The sequence below is a fragment of the Heliangelus exortis genome, chromosome 21 (assembly GCF_036169615.1).
Source record: "Heliangelus exortis chromosome 21, bHelExo1.hap1, whole genome shotgun sequence".
NCBI lineage: Eukaryota > Metazoa > Chordata > Aves > Apodiformes > Trochilidae > Heliangelus > Heliangelus exortis.
In genome coordinates, this window is record NC_092442.1 from 8,455,151 (window position 1) to 8,473,811 (window position 18,661).

General features: G+C 39.3%; 1 protein-coding gene across 1 annotated transcript in view; it reads left to right on the forward strand.

The window, feature by feature from the left end:
* Window positions 1-17,494, forward strand: part of MED13 (mediator complex subunit 13) — a 52,302-nt gene extending 34,808 nt beyond the window's left edge. Inside the window, exons 11-30 of the mRNA XM_071765302.1 lie at window positions 363-447; window positions 800-921; window positions 2,041-2,131; window positions 2,300-2,514; window positions 2,670-2,866; window positions 4,061-4,977; window positions 6,401-6,568; window positions 7,610-7,833; window positions 8,384-8,573; window positions 9,064-9,532; window positions 10,178-10,397; window positions 10,870-11,061; window positions 11,207-11,430; window positions 11,864-12,006; window positions 12,230-12,388; window positions 13,167-13,352; window positions 13,548-13,696; window positions 13,932-14,105; window positions 15,269-15,369; window positions 16,078-17,494. Coding sequence (XP_071621403.1) covers window positions 363-447; window positions 800-921; window positions 2,041-2,131; window positions 2,300-2,514; window positions 2,670-2,866; window positions 4,061-4,977; window positions 6,401-6,568; window positions 7,610-7,833; window positions 8,384-8,573; window positions 9,064-9,532; window positions 10,178-10,397; window positions 10,870-11,061; window positions 11,207-11,430; window positions 11,864-12,006; window positions 12,230-12,388; window positions 13,167-13,352; window positions 13,548-13,696; window positions 13,932-14,105; window positions 15,269-15,369; window positions 16,078-16,210 — 4,359 coding nt within the window. The 3' untranslated portion in view covers window positions 16,211-17,494. The remainder of the gene's footprint in view (window positions 1-362; window positions 448-799; window positions 922-2,040; window positions 2,132-2,299; window positions 2,515-2,669; window positions 2,867-4,060; window positions 4,978-6,400; window positions 6,569-7,609; window positions 7,834-8,383; window positions 8,574-9,063; window positions 9,533-10,177; window positions 10,398-10,869; window positions 11,062-11,206; window positions 11,431-11,863; window positions 12,007-12,229; window positions 12,389-13,166; window positions 13,353-13,547; window positions 13,697-13,931; window positions 14,106-15,268; window positions 15,370-16,077) is intronic.
* The last annotated feature ends 1,167 nt before the right edge of the window (window positions 17,495-18,661 follow it).

The window sequence follows — 18,661 nt, forward strand, 5'->3', positions numbered from 1 at the left end:
GCATTAGGGTTTATGGCTTGTGCTGAGAGAAGGCTGCTGGATTGGAAGAAACACCAGTCTGGCTCAGTAGCCTTTCTGTAGAAATGGGTGATAAGTGCTTGGGGAAGAGAGGAGGAACAAGGCAAGTGCTTTGTTCATGAGTGGAAAGGTTTTGGGTGGGTGAGATGAACTTGATATTCCAAGCTTGTTTCTTCCTGAGCAAATACCACTAACCAGACCCCCAGACTGCACCTTGCTGAGCTGGAAGACTAATGAGAACCTGATACTTCTGGTTGTGTACAAGAATTCCCCTGGGCTGACAGAATACCCACCATTCCCCTGGTTAATTTAAGCAAACTTTCCTATATTTTTTTTTTTAATAGACTGAGGATGGCACATCCAGTGTTACAGTTCTGTCCCATGAAGGAGAGGATGCTATGTCTCTATTTAGTCCTTCTGTCAAGCAAGGTAAAGAGACTTTCTGTCCTTTCTCGTTTAAGTGTGCAGTATTAATGATCTCTGAAATAGTCAATAGATTCTAATAGGCTGCTAAGTTTTTTACTTTATGGTTTGTATTTCCCTGTCCCTTAAGAATTGGGATGAAAAACAGAGTTTGGTCGTTGCATGTTTGCAAATAACATTTGGATTTTATAGCCAACATTTATAAAATTAAATGAACTTCATGTGTTGAGTGGAACTGAGAACATATTTCACCCCTTCCTTCCCCTGGCGGTGGAAATTGTTCTTAAGATGAATTTATTTTTTTAATTTATCTATATTGCCAATGTTTTGGTCATGTTTGTCATCTTTTTCTTCACAGATGCCCAACGTATTGCTGCTCATGCTCGCACTGCATCAACCAGCCTGTTCCATGAAACAGACTTGGTGGTCTCTTACACTGACCTTGACAATCTCTTCAATTCTGATGAAGATGAACTAACAGTAAGTGAGAATGCAAAAGCCATGGCACCTCCTAGCCACAAAACTGCAAGTGTGTCTTTGGAGGATTGGCTTTTTTAAATTTTATTATTTTTTTGCATATAAGCAAGTGCTGTGGCTCCTCTGTAGCAGAGAAAGTGCTTTGGTTGACTCATACAACCAGATTTTTGCTACAAAGGAGCTCTTGGTGTTCTGCCTGTACTTACCTAGATAGCAGTTTCTTCTTGAATATACCCCTGCTTACAATTTTACACTCTCAGCAGTGGTAGCAGTGCCCTTTTGCTGTGTTCTAGGTTCTCTTTAACTGGTGGGTAAAACAAACCCAAAACTTCTGAAAAAGGAGATGCATTTGAACATATGGACACTCTGACAAAAAAGCTGCTTCATTGCAGCAGCTATTATCTTGGTCTCTGATGGCTCTGAATCCATTATCTTTCTAGTTTCTTTTTCAATACTGTTTGTAATCAGTTGTCTTTTCTGAACTGTTCTGTGCTCAATGCTTAATCCTAAATCCCCTTACCCAGACAATATGTCCATCAACATTAATGGGAGCTGTAGCTGAGTAAGGGCTGAAGGATCTTAACAGCCATCAAGGGTCATTACAGAAAGCAAAGTGTATTTTCTCTTAAACATGAAGAGTCTTATTTTCTGTAGACTTCAGTACTGTCTAAACATTGTAAAATACATCTTGTGTTCATTTAATTTCAACAGCTTTTCTTCCCTGTGCCTCTTGTTCCAAGATTTGTGTTTATCTTTTCTGTTCATTGTGGTAACCCCAGTAATGTTAGCATGGCTTTGGGAGTGTGGATGTTTTTTCTGCTGGATTGTGGGCAGCCCTATTTAGCTTTTTTTTGATTATGTCTGCTAACAGGCTGAGAGCTGTCTCATAACTGGGCTTCCATTTTTATAGCATCATGACTTGATGGCAGAGCATTCCCTGAGTTACAAGTATTAGGGGAGGACAAGTGTAACCCCAACTACTAACATTGGGCCTCTGATTTAATATTCCTATATTATACAAAATCTCAGCTTTTCTATGCACATGAAGTCTCCTGTTAGCAGGAAATAAGAATGTGTTAATTTCTAAAGTTATTTTATTACAATACTTCTTTTCTCTCTTAGCCTGGATCTAAAAGAACAGTCAATGGTGCTGATGACAAATCCAACTGCAAAGAGGCAAAAGCAGGAAATCTAGACCCACTGTCATGCATAAGTAAGCTTGATTTGTTGTTTTTTTTTTTTTCTAAATAATTATCTCTAAGCATTTGTTGGTTAATATGTTTAGGAATTTGGAAACACCTGCTTTGTTTGCCCAACTGAAATTTTAAGGGAAAGGTAATACTTCAAAATGTAATCCTGCCTGTCTCTAATCTGAAATCAGGCACTGCAGATCTCCATAAAATGTATCCAACTCCACCTTCATTGGAACAGCATATTATGGGATTTTCTCCAATGAACATGAATAATAAGGAATATGGCAGTCTGGACACTACACTTGGAGGGACGGTACTTGAAGGGAACAGCTCTAGTGTGGGAGCTCAGTTCAGAATTGAAGTAGATGAGGGTTTCTGCAGTCCCAAACCTGCTGAAATAAAGGTAAGTGGTGCTGGTAGTCCTGGTAAATGTTTCTGATAATTAATTTATTACTTAACCCTGAGTAGGAACTGTGGGAAACTGAGTGCATTTTTTAACTTGAAGCATACTAAGTGACCTGATTTACATGCTGATGCTTTATCACATCTGACTTCCAGGATTATTCTTATGTTTATAAACCTGAGAATTGTCAAGCTTTAGTGGGTTGTTCCATGTTTGCACCACTGAAGACACTTCCCAGCCAGTGTCTTCCTCCCATCAAACTGCCTGAAGAATGCATCTATCGCCAGAGCTGGACTGTGGGCAAGTTGGATTTACTCCCTCCAGGACCTGCCATGCCATTCATCAAAGATGGGTATGAGCTGTGCTGCAAATGTTTCAGCTTTGTAAGGGGGTCAGTTATCCACACTCTAGGAAGTACCCCTAATTTTTAATTTATTTTTTTTTTTAACCTGTAATGAGAAATAGTTGTCAGGACACACTTTGTTTATACAGCTGACAAAAGCCTTTAAAAAAATCTTTACAATTAAACTTTACTCTGAGATTGTCTTCTCAAATAGCTTCTTAACTGTGCATACATTTTATCCCTTGTCTCATTTAAAGGTTTCTTGGGGAACCTTAATGGTGAAAGTCCAGTTTTAATAAGTAATGAAGATGGTAACAATCAAAATAAATGTAAACTTGGGACTTCTTCTTGCAGTAGTGTTGTAGGTACTGTAAGGGCTTAGCAGGTGATGCTTCTCTTAGTTAAATTATTTTCTTAAATAGCAGTAATCTCAGCTGTGCTGGGATTAGGAAAACATTTCCTTTGATTGGAAGCTATGCCCAGTGTGACATTGCCTGGTAACAGCAGTATGATCTGCAGTTGGTAGTGATGGTCTTGCTGGCATTTCTTCTTGAAGAGGACAAGGAATAAATATTTTCTTCTGCATTAGTAGTTGGTATAAATACAGTGTCCTTGTTGCCTAATCCATTTGTTGATAAAATTATATTAAATCTTGGAGTAAATACTGACTCTGCTTCTTGTAGGGTCATTTGTAAGCAATATGTTTCTGGGTCTCATTAGCCTTATAGGTCTTTGGAGATACTCAGCTGCTTAGGAAAGAAAATGTTAAATGTTTCCAGGTGATACTTTCCTCATGGATCCAGCTGAATCTGTTGATAGACCCAGTATATTTTCTTAGTGTGTGTCAACACAATGTGTAAATAAAACATGAACAAAAAAGGTGTCCTTTAGACTCCACAGAACCATAGTTGATAATTTATTCTGACTGCACTTGTTTCCTGCATGTTTTGTGTGAAGGAAAAGACAAAAGGAGGAGGGGAAAGATTCTTTAACAGTGCTGTCAGTGGGAGTCCTGTAAAGTCATTTACAGCAAATGCTTGTGACGTTCCTTAGAGAATGAAAGTCTTGCTGTGGATTATGAAAGTCTAGTTTAATAAAGCAAATATTAATAAGTTAGATCCTTCTTTAGAAACCTCAGACTTAAGCTTCAGAAGAGGACGTTGTGTACTTAAAGTATTTCCTTCTTCTTGTGGCTGCTAATAGTGATGGAAGCACTATGGATCAGGAGTATGGCCCTGCATACACACCACAAACTCATACTCCGTTTGGGATGCCTCCGAGCAGTGCACCTCCCAGTAACAGTGGAGCTGGAATTCTCCCTTCTCCTTCCACCCCTCGTTTCCCAACTCCTAGAACACCAAGGACTCCTCGAACACCTCGTGGAGCTGGCGGACCTGCAAGTGCACAGGGTTCAGTCAAATATGAGAACTCTGATTTATATTCACCAGCTTCCACACCATCGACCTGTAGGCCCCTTAATTCTGTTGAACCTGCAACAGTGCCTTCCATCCCAGAGGCACACAGCCTGTATGTGAATCTCATCCTCTCAGAGTCCGTCATGAATCTCTTCAAAGACTGTAACTTTGACAGCTGCTGCATTTGTGTTTGCAATATGAACATCAAAGGTGCTGATGTTGGAGTTTACATTCCCGATCCAACACAAGAGGCCCAGTATAGGTGTACCTGTGGTTTCAGTGCTGTTATGAATAGAAAATTTGGCAACAGTTCTGGACTGTTTCTTGAAGATGAGTTGGATATTCTGGGACGTAACACGGAGTGCGGCAGAGAAGCGGAGAAACGCTTCGAAGCTCTCAGAGCTACTTCTGTTGAACATGGCAGTGGAGGGCTGAAAGAACCTGAGAAACTGCCTGATGAGTTAATACTGCTGCTGCAGGATCAGTGCACCAACTTGTTCTCACCCTTTGGAGCAGCAGATCAAGATTCTGTCCCCAAAGTTGGTGCAGTTAGCAACCTGGTACGTGTAGAAGAAAGGGATTGTTGCAATGACTGCTACTTAGCCTTGGAACATGGACGGCAGTTCATGGACAATATGTCAGGAGGGAAAGTTGATGAAGCACTTGTGAAAACTACTTGCTTGCACCACTGGTCAAAAAGAAATGGTAAATATTGAAAACAGCTTATATTCTTCTTGTTGAACTTTGATTTTTTAAAAAAAATTTATTTATTTTTAAAATGTTTGTTCTTCTGTTTTTCTTCCGCGAATATTGGATACTTAGGACTCTTTTCCCTCCTGCATTCTTGCATAAACTTTGAGTTTAATGGTGCTCAAAATAACCATTTCTTTTGTGTTCTGTGCTGGTACCATGTAGCAAGCAGAGTATAGGCCCTGGCTGCCATCAGTTGCAAATTCCTAACATAAACTTGATGGGTAATGGATGATCAGTGACTGTCCATGACTCCTTGCTGGACTTATTCTTTTAAAGCAGCTTTTGGTGACTGCATCTCCTGAGGCTCTGTGGAATGAGTGTACATGGGAAGTGTAGGTGGTTCAAATGGTGACTGTTTTGTCAAGGCTACTGTGGTAGAATTTAATAAGATTTATGATTCAGTTGGCTTCCCCCCGACTTTAAGGGGGGCGGTGGTTTAATGGCATGTGTGGCAAATAAAGCACTATTGTAGCCTTCGCTGCATGTTGGAGCTGCCAGAGATCCCAGGATTTTTCCTTTTAGGGCCTGACTAATGATGTACTGTCCCATGGAATACCCTCTCTTGTGTGTATTTGTGTACTTCTCTCAATGATGGTCTTTTCAAGTTAGGAGCTCTAGCAGGTTGAGCAGTAAAATGTCAAACTTTGGTAGCACTTAGCTGCAATTCATGGTTGTTAATGAGGATGAGGAGGACTAATAGTACAACACAATTAGGTTTCTGAGGATTGGTGGGGATTTAGCTTAAAAACCCAGGTTATAGATGAATCAGTGTGTTCAGGCACCCAGGAGCAGACTTCGTTACTGTAACCTTGGTGTTTAAGATGCAAAGATACTTTTAAATACAAGGCTTTGAAGTTGCAGCCATAGCAAATTCTGTGGGGGCTTTTTTATTCTTAAACACTGTGAAATGGCATCGTGGTGGCAAGCTGGTGAAATGGACTGTGGCTGTTTGGGGCTTCCCTCAGCTTCTGTGAAGTGAGCACTGGGTGGCAGTCTGCCTAACCCTCCTTTATTTGGAGGGAAAATCCTGTAGTTTAAGGGCCGTATGACCTGTTCGTATTTGAATGGGTTTTTTTTGTTAGTTTTAGTTGCTCTTCCATTGGTTTAAATGATTAAATGGTTAGGTTTCTGAGGCAAAAAGCTCTACAGAAAAATACTGGGGAAAAAACTGTTTTTTGTAAGTTGATGTGAGGGGGAGAACTCTAAATCCACGTGCTTAACTTTTTACCTCCTAGCCTTTGGGTTGCCCTCAGGTGCGTTTCAGGAGAGAGCGACTTTGTTTTAGGGTTCTGGGCTGTCGTTGTGTAGGGCTTTACTTTATCCTCTTGTTGCAGCAAAAACCTTGACCATTTTTGTTTTCTATCTACCCTTGCAGTTGTGGATGTGAGCATGCAGTGTTCCCAGGACATCCTCCGCATGCTGCTCTCGCTCCAGCCAGTTCTTCAGGATGCAATCCAGAAAAAGCGAACGGTCCGGTCCTGGGGTGTGCAGGGGCCCCTGACGTGGCAGCAGTTTCACAAGATGGCAGGCAGAGGCTCTTATGGTAAAACTGCTCTGGAGACTCTGGTCTCTTCATCTCTCCTTGATACTTCCACCACACCTCAGTGTCTGGGAGCTGTTCAGCCTGTTGGAACTCTGCATTTGACCTTTTTAGAGCTGTAAGATAGAACTCTTCTCTTGAGGAGAAACAGAATTTTCTGTTCCTTGAAACAGGGGTGAATTAGAGGTGTGTTTAAATTAACAGCTTCAGCTCTGCTGTTTATATACACCTGACAGTTTTCTGACTGAAATTGTAAAGCTGGATTTCATGTGAAAAGCAGCAATTGCTCTGGTTTTTTTTAATACAAAAGAATTACTCCACTTTAATTACTCTAGGAATAGCATAGCTAAAAATACTAGCTTCAAAATGCTTGAAAAAATATCCCTTATTGCTCAGTAGTTTCAGAACTGTGTTGAAGATCTGAGGTTATCCAGTGTGTTGTCTGTGATAAATATTTGGAGTGGCCAAATGCACATTGATGCACATTGATGCACAAGGTAAATTTGTGCACTCAAGATTTGAAGTAATTTCATAAGCATACGAGATGGATTTACCTCTGTAGAAAATGACCTTTCACCAGCAGATCTTTTGGAGCTATATTTAGAATGTGGTAATTATAAATTCAGGATATACGTAAATGCACGTTTGAAATTATTTTTTTCTTCTGTGGTTTTTACCTGTCTGCTTAGAATATTCACATTTCTTCTCCCTCGTTTTGATCACTTCATGGACATTAAAGATCTGTTCCTGATTGTTGGTATATACTGATAGAAATATTAAACAACTGTGGAACAACTTCTTGAGGACTTAAGAGATTTCAAATAAAAATAATGAGCTGGTGCTTTTTTGCAGACATGTTTACCATCCATGCAGGTTTTTTCTTTGTCTGTTAAAATGATAATTATTCCATTTATAATCAGGGCTGCTTCCTGCTTGGATGCTGGGAACACTCGTGTTTTTTTTCTCCTCATGTTTCCTAGAAGCAGGGTGATAATTTTAGGCTTTTCTGCTTAAGATATTGGAAAATGTGTCTTGCTTTTCCAGGAACTGATGAGTCCCCGGAACCACTGCCAATCCCAACATTTTTGTTGGGATATGATTACGATTTCCTGGTGCTGTCTCCATTTGCTCTGCCGTACTGGGAGAGGCTGATGTTGGAACCTTATGGATCTCAAAGAGATGTTGCTTATGTTGTGGTGTGCCCTGAAAACGAGGCTCTGCTGAATGGTGCAAAAAGCTTCTTTAGGGATCTGACTGCAATATATGAGGTACATTATTTATGGCAGTTAGCAGTGAAATGGATTTTTGAAAGACTGTTTCTAATACCTACTCATAACTACTTATCAGGCTTGTCTCAGCTGATATAAATTCCTGCACAAAAAGCTGTCTCAAAGCTGCTAAAAAGGATTTTAGGAATGGGCACTTGGAAGATAAGGGTTGTTGCTGCTACACCATTCCTTTTAATAATAGCTGGTTTTGAGAGTCTTTATCTGATAAACGCCACTCAGTGGTAACACTCTGTATTACCACCTTAATTGTTTCAGCTACATTTCATTAATTAAATGTATGTATTACTTGGGTTGCTTTTAAGATGAGACTAGGTGATGTATTGACCTGTTTATCTTGTATTTAGGAAAACCTGAAAATCATAAAATCACTATGAAATATTTCATACTGGCATAATCTAGAAGTAAATATGACTTTGGAATGTCATGACTAAACTATTGAGTTCTCTGCTTTTCTCTTTATGTGATATTTAACAGTTTTTAAGGTTTTTAAATTTCTTACCTTGCATCTTCTATTTTACCTCCCTTGCAGTCATGCAGGCTTGGCCAGCACAGACCTATCTGTAAGTTATTGCCTGATGGGATCATGAGAGTTGGACCTACTGCTTCAAAGAAACTTTCTGAGAAATTGGTCACAGAATGGTTCTCCCAGACAGCTAATGCCAACAATGAAGCATTTTCCAAACTCAAGTTATATGCCCAAGTTTGCAGATATGAGCTGGGTATGAAATTTAATTTTTAACATTTCTTATTTCATACAATTACCACTTATTCCATTCTAGCAGAGGAGAAGAAATAATTGAATTTATTCATTACATCATATTGTCTGTTGCAGTTTTCTTCTTTTAAGATTAGGGGAAAAAAAATCCACCCCCCTCATATGTTTAGATATGTGCTAAAATGGCTTCTTACCATCTAGCAGTATCATCAGGGAATGGCAGTATAGCTGCCATAGGGACTTTGGTTGTCTTTCTGTAGGGGTGACTTAAACTCTGAAGCAGTGATTTCTAGCAGTTCAACATGGCTGGAAAACTTACATTTTTGGATATTGCTGAAAGAATCTTATGAGAATACTAGAATTTGAAAATTGAATACCTGTATTTTGAGTGGTAAAAACGTATGATAAGCGTTTGCTCTCTGTTTTGTTAAAACTATAGACTTATGCTTAAAACCAGTTGCAATATAAAATGTATCCTTTCTTTCTGGTTTTAGGTCCTTACCTTGCTTCTCAGCCTTTGGACAACTCTTTACTTTCCCAAACAAATCTGGTTCCTCCCTCCAGCCAGCCAGCCTCTGCTCTGCCCCCAGTGACACCTAACACTGGAAATCCCAACACTCCATCATCTGCTCCTGCAGCCCCCACCAGTAGTACTATGACAGTGACATCAAACAGTGCCATGTCCTCTGCAGCCACCACAGCTAACTCAACCTTGACTACCACTGCCCCATCGTCCTCTTCTGCCAACATAGGCAGTGGGATCCCAACAAGCAAACCTTCTTCTTCATTTCCCCCTTTCAGCAGTATGAACAGTACCACTTCTGCCTCCCTGCCCACCCAGGCTTCAACAGTCCAGAATGGGCAGACAGGGGGACAGCAGCAACAGCCAACACTGCAAACAACAGCCATGGCTGGAGATGCTCCTACAGCACCTGCACAGCCCCATCCAGAGGTTTCTGAAAGGTAATGAACTGCAGAGTTAAACCTGCTTCACAGGAAGAAAAACAAATGCCCCTCAGCTCAGCCAGAGGATCTCGTCCTCACAATAAAAATATTATTTTTCTTTTTCTAGTCACAGGCTGCTTTTTAGGGAGAATGAGAATTCCTTCATGTGGTGGAGCTGAACTTTTTGGTTTTAGTCTTAGCTGCAGCTCTAACTGCACCTCAGTGTCTGCTGTGGTACAAAAATAAACTTTTTTTTTTTCACCTCCTAAAGAGAAAAAAATTCACTAAACTACTCACTTCAGTATTTTAAAGGGGGGGGGGAGGAATAGCTAACTGGCACTGTCTTAAAGTTCTACTGTCTGTTATCAAAGTTACATTAGAAAAGAGCTTTTAGCAAGAGACTGACCTTGTGGGTGTTCTTGTTCCCCAGTTGAAGCAATAGAACTATGGGTTGGCTGAGCTCCTGTATAAAGAAGGCTAAAGAAAAGAGAAGCAGTACTAAGTTGCTGATAAGCACACATAAAAAATGACATTAAAAGACTGGCTTTTTACACCACAGTGGACTCAAAGATCTTTTAGATTAATATTTAACAATTTTTTCTTAGTTTTAAAATAAATTATCAAAAAAACTGTGTATAACTGTTTTCAAAATTTCATTTCCAGCACTATGGATCGTGATAAAGTTGGAGTCCCCACAGATGGAGATTCACACGCTATCACCTATCCACCTGCAATTGTAGTTTACATCATTGATCCTTTTACATATGAAAAAAAGGATGAGAACAGTAGCTCATCTAGTTTGTGGACTCTTGGACTTCTGCGCTGCTTTTTAGAGATGGTTCAGGTTCTTCCTCCTAACATCAAGAATATAATTTCTGTGCAGGTGAGCCAACGTGTGTCAAAGCATGCTGAACAAAGTGTCTTTGGCTCTGGTTGTGCTTTTGAGGCTATAATCTGCCCTCAAGGTGAAAGTTTATTTGCTTTGCAAACATAACTTCTGCAGTGCTACAGCTGTTAAATCCTTTAAGGTGATATTTTTGAGAGCAGTTTGGGTGTTACCAACCAAAGCCAAATCCTGTAGTAGATTCCAAACTCATCAGTCTTATCTCCCAGGAAATGTAGTGGCCCACTCCTATAATGAGTGAAGTCTGGGAAAGTTGCTTGTCCCACCTCTGGAATTTGTGCTACCAGCCTGACCCTGCTGCTTCCTGAGGACATCCAACTGTAATGTTGTCAGCACCTGCAAAAGTAGTTAACTAGTAAAATTCTAAAACCAGCATACCCAGCCACTGTCACAAAAGCCATTTAATGATGAAACAGTAATTATTTTTCCTCTCCTCTGTAATCTGTTCTAGATTGTCCCATGCCAGTACCTTCTACAACCTGTGAAACACGAAGACCGTCAGATTTACACCCAGCATTTAAAATCTTTGGCATTTTCAGCTTTCACTCAGTGCCGGAGACCTCTTCCAACTTCCACCAACGTGAAAACATTAACTGGCTTTGGCCCAGGTTTAGCCATGGAAACTGCTCTTAAAAGCCCTGATGTGAGTCTTGTTAATGTAGCTGTGTAAATATGCAGATGGGAGAAATGTCCCTGTTTGTTAACTCGCTGGCGTCTTTCTCCTTCATTTACTGGAGTTCTTGGGAAGAATTGCTTCCCAAAACCTGACTGTTCTGCTGTCTTTACAGAGACCTGAGTGCATTCGACTCTACACCCCTCCCTTTATCCTGGCTCCTGTAAAGGACAAGCAAACAGAACTAGGAGAAACTTTTGGAGAAGCTGGCCAGAAGTATAATGTCCTGTTTGTAGGCTACTGTTTGTCTCATGACCAAAGGTGGCTGCTGGCATCCTGTACAGATCTCTATGGAGAACAGTTAGAAACTTGCATAATTAATATTGATGTACCAAACAGGTAAGAATGAACCTGTTAACATTAATTTCTAGTCTGTACGTCTTCTTTCTTTCCCCTGAAGAATTAAGTTTGTTTATGTGATGGTGTAAGAACAGCTCTGGCTTTTGCAGACTCTCTGTATTGCAAAACTGGCTAAAACAAATGGATAATTTCAGTATTATGTGCACACTGGTTTGAGTTAAATTTCTAGTAGAACTATTTGGTTTATGTGGTGGTTGAGTGTTTTTGTGTGAGTGTTCATACACACACACAGAGACTTTTGATGTCAGTGTTACAATGTGATTAAAAAAACAAAGTTGCAGTTGATGAACTACAATACTAACATTCTGGGGTCCTGTGAATGTTCAAGTTAAACAAATAAATTCCCTAAGTGGCAGTAAAAACTTGTTGCAGATGGGTTCTACCTTTGCTTTCCTTTCTTTCTTCATTCTAGAGCTCGCAGGAAAAAGGGCTCTGCCCGCAGACTTGGTCTTCAGAAACTCTGGGAATGGTGCTTGGGACTTGTGCAGATGAGCTCTCTGCCATGGAGAGTTGTAATAGGCCGTTTAGGAAGAATAGGACACGGGGAATTAAAAGGTAATATTAGATTTTTAGGGTCTAAGACTTGATTTGAAGCTTTGATTTTTCAGTAATATAAAGTATTTTTCCCTATTTCTGGAAGAAAACCTCAACGATTTGAGAGTTCCTTTGTGTATTTGGAACTAAACAGTTGTGAAGCTTCTGCCACACACTGTTAGCTGTAAAATGTGTTCTGCAAGCACTGCTCTGCTACACAAACCCCTGTGCTTTGTATCCTCAGACTGGAGTTGTTTGCTGAGCCGCCGGAACCTTCAGTCCCTCAGTAAGAGACTAAAGGACATGTGCAGAATGTGTGGGATCTCTGCTGCAGACTCTCCCAGCATCCTCAGTGCTTGTTTGGTGGCAATGGAACCACAGGGGTCTTTCATTATTATGCCAGGTATTTAAGAAACTCTCCTTTTTTCTTTTTCTTCTTTTCTTTTTCTTCTTTTCTTTTTCTTCTTTTCTTTTTCTTCTTTTCTTTTTCTTCTTTTCTTTTTCTTCTTTTCTTTTTCTTCTTTTCTTTTTCTTCTTTTCTTTTTCTTCTTTTCTTTTTCTTCTTTTCTTTTTCTTCTTTTCTTTTTCTTCTTTTCTTTCTCTTCTTTTCTTTCTCTTCTTTTCTTTCTCTTCTTTTCTTTCTCTTCTTTTCTTTCTCTTCTTTTCTTTCTCTTCTTTTCTTTCTCTTCTTTTCTTTCTCTTCTTTTCTTTCTCTTCTTTTCTTTCTCTTCTTTTCTTTCTCTTCTTTTCTTTCTCTTCTTTTCTTTCTCTTCTTTTCTCTCTTCTTTTCTTTCTCTTCTTTTCTTTCTCTTCTTTTCTTTCTCTTCTTTTCTTTCTCTTCTTTTCTTTCTCTTCTTTTCTTTCTCTTCTTTTCTTTCTCTTCTTTTCTTTCTCTTCTTTTCTTTCTCTTCTTTTCTTTCTCTTCTTTTCTTTCTCTTCTTTTCTTTCTCTTCTTTTCTTTCTCTTCTTTTCTTTCTCTTCTTTTCTTTCTCTTCTTTTCTTTCTCTTCTTTTCTTTCTCTTCTTTTCTTTCTCTTCTTTTCTTTCTCTTCTTTTCTTTCTCTTCTTTTCTTTCTCTTCTTTTCTTTCTCTTCTTTTCTTCTTTTTCTTTTTTTTCTGGCAAGGGAATTCGTAGTTCGGGTTTGGAAAAACTTCAGGAAATCCTTAATTTCTCTTTCACAGATTCTGTGTCAACTGGGTCTGTGTTTGGACGCAGCACCACTTTAAACATGCAGACATCTCAGCTGAATACCCCCCAGGACACATCTTGCACTCATATCCTTGTGTTCCCCACATCTGCATCTGTGCAAGTAGCATCGTCAACTTACACCACTGAAAACTTGGATCTGGCCTTTAACACAAACAATGGTTAGTAAATTTGATTTATTCTTGCTTTAAAAACCAACCAACCAAAAAAAACAAATCTTCATCACTCCTGCTGTAATAAGACTGAGACTTTATTCTAATGACTCACAAGATATATATGGAAAATCACTTGATTTCAGAATGTGTTGTTTTGTGTAGGCAAACGATAGAAATTCACTGGTCTTGTTCTTTTTCAAGATGGAGCAGATGGAATGGGAATCTTTGACTTGTTAGACACTGGAGATGATCTTGATCCTGACATTATAAATATTCTTCCTGCATCCCCTACTGGATCCCCTGTGCATTCTCCAGGGTCCCACTACCCCCACGGAGGTGATATGGGCAAGGTAACTGTTAGAGTAAATACAAGTTGTGTTTTTGTGCTTGTTCTTCTGCAGCTGCTAATTTCCTTTTGTGGAATGAAAGGTTCCTACAAAATGCTTTGATTGGAGCCTGGATTGTCTTTGCAAGATTCATGCAATGCTTGGATATTTCAAAACCCTTTGTGTTTTGAAAGCTCCAGATAATTTTCCATGAAGTTTGTGCTCTCCTAGTATTAAAGCCCTGCCTGTTGTTTTACAGGGTCAAGGTACAGATCGATTGCTTTCAACAGAATCTCACGATGAAGTAACCAATATACTGCAGCAGCCATTGGCCCTGGGTTATTTTGTGTCAACTGCCAAAGCAGGTCCATTGCCTGACTGGTTTTGGTCGGCCTGTCCTCAAGCACAAAATCAGTGTCCCTTGTTTCTTAAGGTAATGTACCTTCAGCAGACTGGAAGTTGTGCAGTGTGGAGACACCTGAATTATGAGAACTATTATGCTTAAAACCAAGCTGGTGCATTTCTCTTGGAGTATGTCTGCTTTTGCAGGAAGAGAAATCGTGTTTTAAATTCTTTGAGCTTTGGCTTTTTATGCTCACTTTTTGTAAAGGAAGAGAAATGAGCAATGGGAGTGGGAGTAGCAAATGTTCTAAAGGGTTCTGTTCTTCTTGTGGTTTCTTTGCAGTAGTCAGGACTCCCTTCTGTTTCTGGGTTTGTGCTCTGTTATTTTGTAAGAAGAAGTTGAGATTCTGGAAGATCTCTGGTTAATGTTTGACTCCTGTGGGGAATGGTGGTAGAGAGGAAAGTGCACAAGTGTAATGTGGTATCTCATTTACACTGGGGAAAAGAAAAATATTAAATAAATCTCTTTCTGTATTTCACAAAGCATAAAAGCTAAGTTTTCACTGTCAGCTGTTGCAAAGTGATAACCATTGTGTCATCTCTCTGGATATTGTCTGATCCCCTTATCTTTTCATGACACAATCAAGACATACTTGGCATATTTAAGGCTATACATTACTATACAGAGAAACTTTCTGTATTAACATTAATCACTTCTGACTTAAATTAGCATCTCTTATGCTATGCTTTATTTTCTAATGATAAAGATATATCTTCTTCAGCCTTATTTGTGTCTGGATTAGTGCTTCCTCTTGGCCTAAGCTCAGCTGTGGCTTTGGAAGATGTCTTTTTGAATAGAGGATTTATTATTTACCCTAAGCAGCTCTATGTATGGGATATAAATAGACCAGCCTTACAGAAAGAAACTGAACTTTCAAGTCTGTAAACCATTAGACATCTTGGGCCCCTTGAATTGCCTTTAATAACCACTTAATGTAGGCAAAGGGATTAAAAAAAAAAATCCCTAGGATGTATTACAGTAGTAGTCTGTGCTTTTAGGAGTCTTCTGTGTGAATTTCCTGCATATGCTGGTAATTCCTGAACTTGCTGGTAGCCTTAAGGATAAGATCTGTTTTGGCTTGTGTGTCAGAGAATAGAAGGTGACTGCAAGGTACAGGTCAGCAAGAGAGAGGGAAGAAAATAAACTGTAGTAGAAGCAGGCAGTAACTCTTGGCATCTCTCTTCTTTCCTTAGGCCTCTTTGCACCTCCATGTGCCTTCAGTGCAATCAGACGAGCTACTCCACAGTAAACACTCCCACCCACTTGATTCTAATCAAACTTCTGATGTGCTCAGGTATTTATGATTGATCACTTGCAGAAACACTGTTGGTTTCATTTTTAATGCTGTTGCAGGGAAGCTACATGTTTGTTTGTTTTCCTTGCTGTTAATTTTTACTTTGTGCTGCTGATATCCTTAGTACATCAGAGACAATATAAATAGCTGTGCTCTGAGTGATTAAAAGATTGCTTTATCACAGAATGGTGCAATTAAAACCAAACATCTCTAAGCTCTTCTTTAACTCATCAGTGTTGATTACAACTGAAAATATTTGAGAGACAATGAATTCCTCAAGCTAAAAGAGCGTTTTGAGGTGCAACTGAAAAGGGGGCACAAAGGGGTGGAAGATAGTTGAGCCAGAATCTTCTGTTGCAGTACTGTGGAAATATTGAAATGCTGCAGTAGAGGAGTCTGGAGAGACTCATGGAAACATAAGACACTTGCTGAGAAAATGTCACATTTTTTTCTTGGTGGGTTGTTTTTTTTTTTAATATGTGAACCTCTTGACATTACTTAAGCATAGACAATTAAAATGACAGCTTTCCATTCAAAGGCAGTTTAGCTTTGAACTGCTTGTAACCATTCTGAAAGCATGTTATTTCAGAATATTGGCAAACTTGTTTTATGTTTTTAATACCAAAGAAACTGGATTATACTAAATTAGGAGTGTAAAAGACTGCTGAGAAAATCAGTTGGCTTGATGGGAGCTTGTTTGCTTTTCAGGTTTGTTCTGGAACAGTACAATGCACTCTCCTGGCTAACCTGTGATCCTGCAACCCAGGACAGACGGTCATGTCTCCCAGTTCATTTTGTGGTGCTGAATCAGTTGTATAACTTTATCATGAATATGCTGTGATCTTCACCTGAATTTTGCAAGACAAAAATGAGGAAAAGGGATATCTCGCTGCAGGACTAAGTTATAATTCTTCTCAGTGCAAGTTGTTTGTGATGGGGTATGAGTCTTGTTACTTCCAGCAAATATTGTTTTGACTTGTGAGAGGGGCACCTGCTGTCTTTGAGTCATCGGATATGGGGGACGCTTTAGGTTGATGATCAGAAAGTGTATTATAACATTTTTAGTGGCAAATTTTAACCATTCTTCCCCAACCACAGTATTTGTGAAGAGTAATGAGCCATAGTACCCAGTCATGGTTAACGAATATTCAAAGCATGGAGATGAGAAGAAAAATGAGGAACAATAAGTTTCAACCTATGGCTTCGGAACATCAAGATGTTCTTGTATTGGATTATAGTATCTAGTATTCAAAAATGCCTGCATCTCTTATTTATTGTAAGTTTTTAAATGTATAAATTGTCTTATATTTCTTAACCTCTTTTATAAAAATTTTCCTAGAAGGTTTATACTGCCTTCTTGCTTTAAAGCAATTGGTCTAAAATATATGTAATCGTCTTAATTAAAAGTTGCAGTAGGTTGCTTTTAGAGTATTATTTTTTTGTAAGGGGTGGGTGGGGACAGTAAATTTGTATTGTCTTGATGTACAGTTTAATGGGGATAGAGGGGTTAATGTCCATACCATTGTGTGTGGGGGATTTACAGCTAAGCTGTAGTTGCAGAGTACATGTACAGTAATGAAGTTCACTGTGTTTATATAAATTGCAAAGGTACCGGGTCTTACAGCATTTTATATCACACCTTTACAGAGTAACAATGGCAATATATAAGTGATATTGTAGGTGGTTTAACTTGTAGTGAGAAGAAAATGAATAAAACTCTTCAGCTGAAGTTTGTGCTATGGTTCAGAGCTGTGGCTAGATTCTCAGATGGTTTTCCAGTAGGCAAGTTTTAATATTGGAAGAATATCTCTTGTGTGTTGCTGTTACCCAAGATGTTCTTGGCACTGTGGGGACTGCATTATTTTCTTCCACGTTTGCAGTAAAAATGATGCAGAACGTGCAGAAAACTCTGATCTGATCCACGGTTTCCTGTAAGGCTGAAATTTAGCCCAGCTCTAGCCATTTTACAAATGCAAAAATAGTCAATCTTGACTTTAAGATTGGTGTGTGTTTAACTAAAATGTGGTGTATATAGATTCTCAGTGAATTCTGGTATTCAGATTTTATTCCACTAGTAAAAAAAAAAAAAAAAACCAACAGAAAAAAAGAAAAAAAAAAACCAAAACACCAAAAAACAGCACGAAATCCTGAACATTTTCCTTTTTAATGCATTTTTGGCACTATGGTGAAGGTCCCAAGTATCAGTGTATGGCCTTCTCCATCTCCCCTTTGCAGGCTGTGGCTGGGGTGTGTGCACCAAGGAGGCTGAGCCCTCCCTGAGGAAGGGACTGACAAATCACAAGGCTTTTCCTAAACCTCCCCTTTATCTACAGTCACCATTTTTTCTCTCAAGGTGGTTTTCCTTCCTTTCTCCCAGCACATGCCAAATGTCTGCTGCTGCTCTGAAATAGCCCCTACGGGTGCTGAGGAGCAACTGCAGATGCTTTTTCTGGGTTCCTCATCTGACTGCCAGATTAAAAAATGAACTCCTGCAGTGCTCACGTGAGCCTCTTGTGACAGCCCAAGTCCTGGGTCTGAGTGCTGTCCCTCTCACTGGTTCAAACCCTGAAAGGAGCAACTTGTAGGATCTATTTGTGCACCCGCTGTGAATCCTCTACAAGGAAGAATTCACTTACATTTACAAAACCTCTGCTGTGTTAAATGAAAATTCATGTTTCATAAATGCAAAATGCCTGCCTGAGGGAATTTTTTCATATAAGCAGTCTCACTGAATCATGTATATACAATATTAGCAACTTTTTTCTTTTTTTTTTCTTTTTTTTTTTGTATAAAAAGTTGTACAATTGGTGATGGAAAATTTTCAGTCATTTCTTCAAAAGAACATGAGTGCAATCAGAAGCATATTTTGATAAAGAGAGTTCAAACTGGGTCTGTCCATCACTTGATCATGGTAGTGCACCGTAGGTTAAACAGCACATTTTTGTCTTAGAGAAGTTTTTTTTCTCACCTGGCTGAGATTTTTGAAGTGGAAAAGTGCTCCTAAAACTGGAATTTGCAAAGCATATGTCCTGTCTTTGTGGGTGGTTTGTTTTTTTGGGGTTTTTTTTTAAGCTTTATTGCTATGTGGTCATATTTAACCCTGGCTCAGCTAGCCAAGTTCTGAGGGCTGGGTTTTGGTGTGGCTTTTTTTGTGTTAAATCCAGTTTGTAATCCTAAAGGTAAGTGAATAAGCTGCCTGAACATTGGTGTAACTGTATTCTGGACCGCAGCCTTCCCTGGGAAACCCTCCCAACTGTGAAAGCTGCCTGGTTTTCCCACTGTCCCCTCCCCA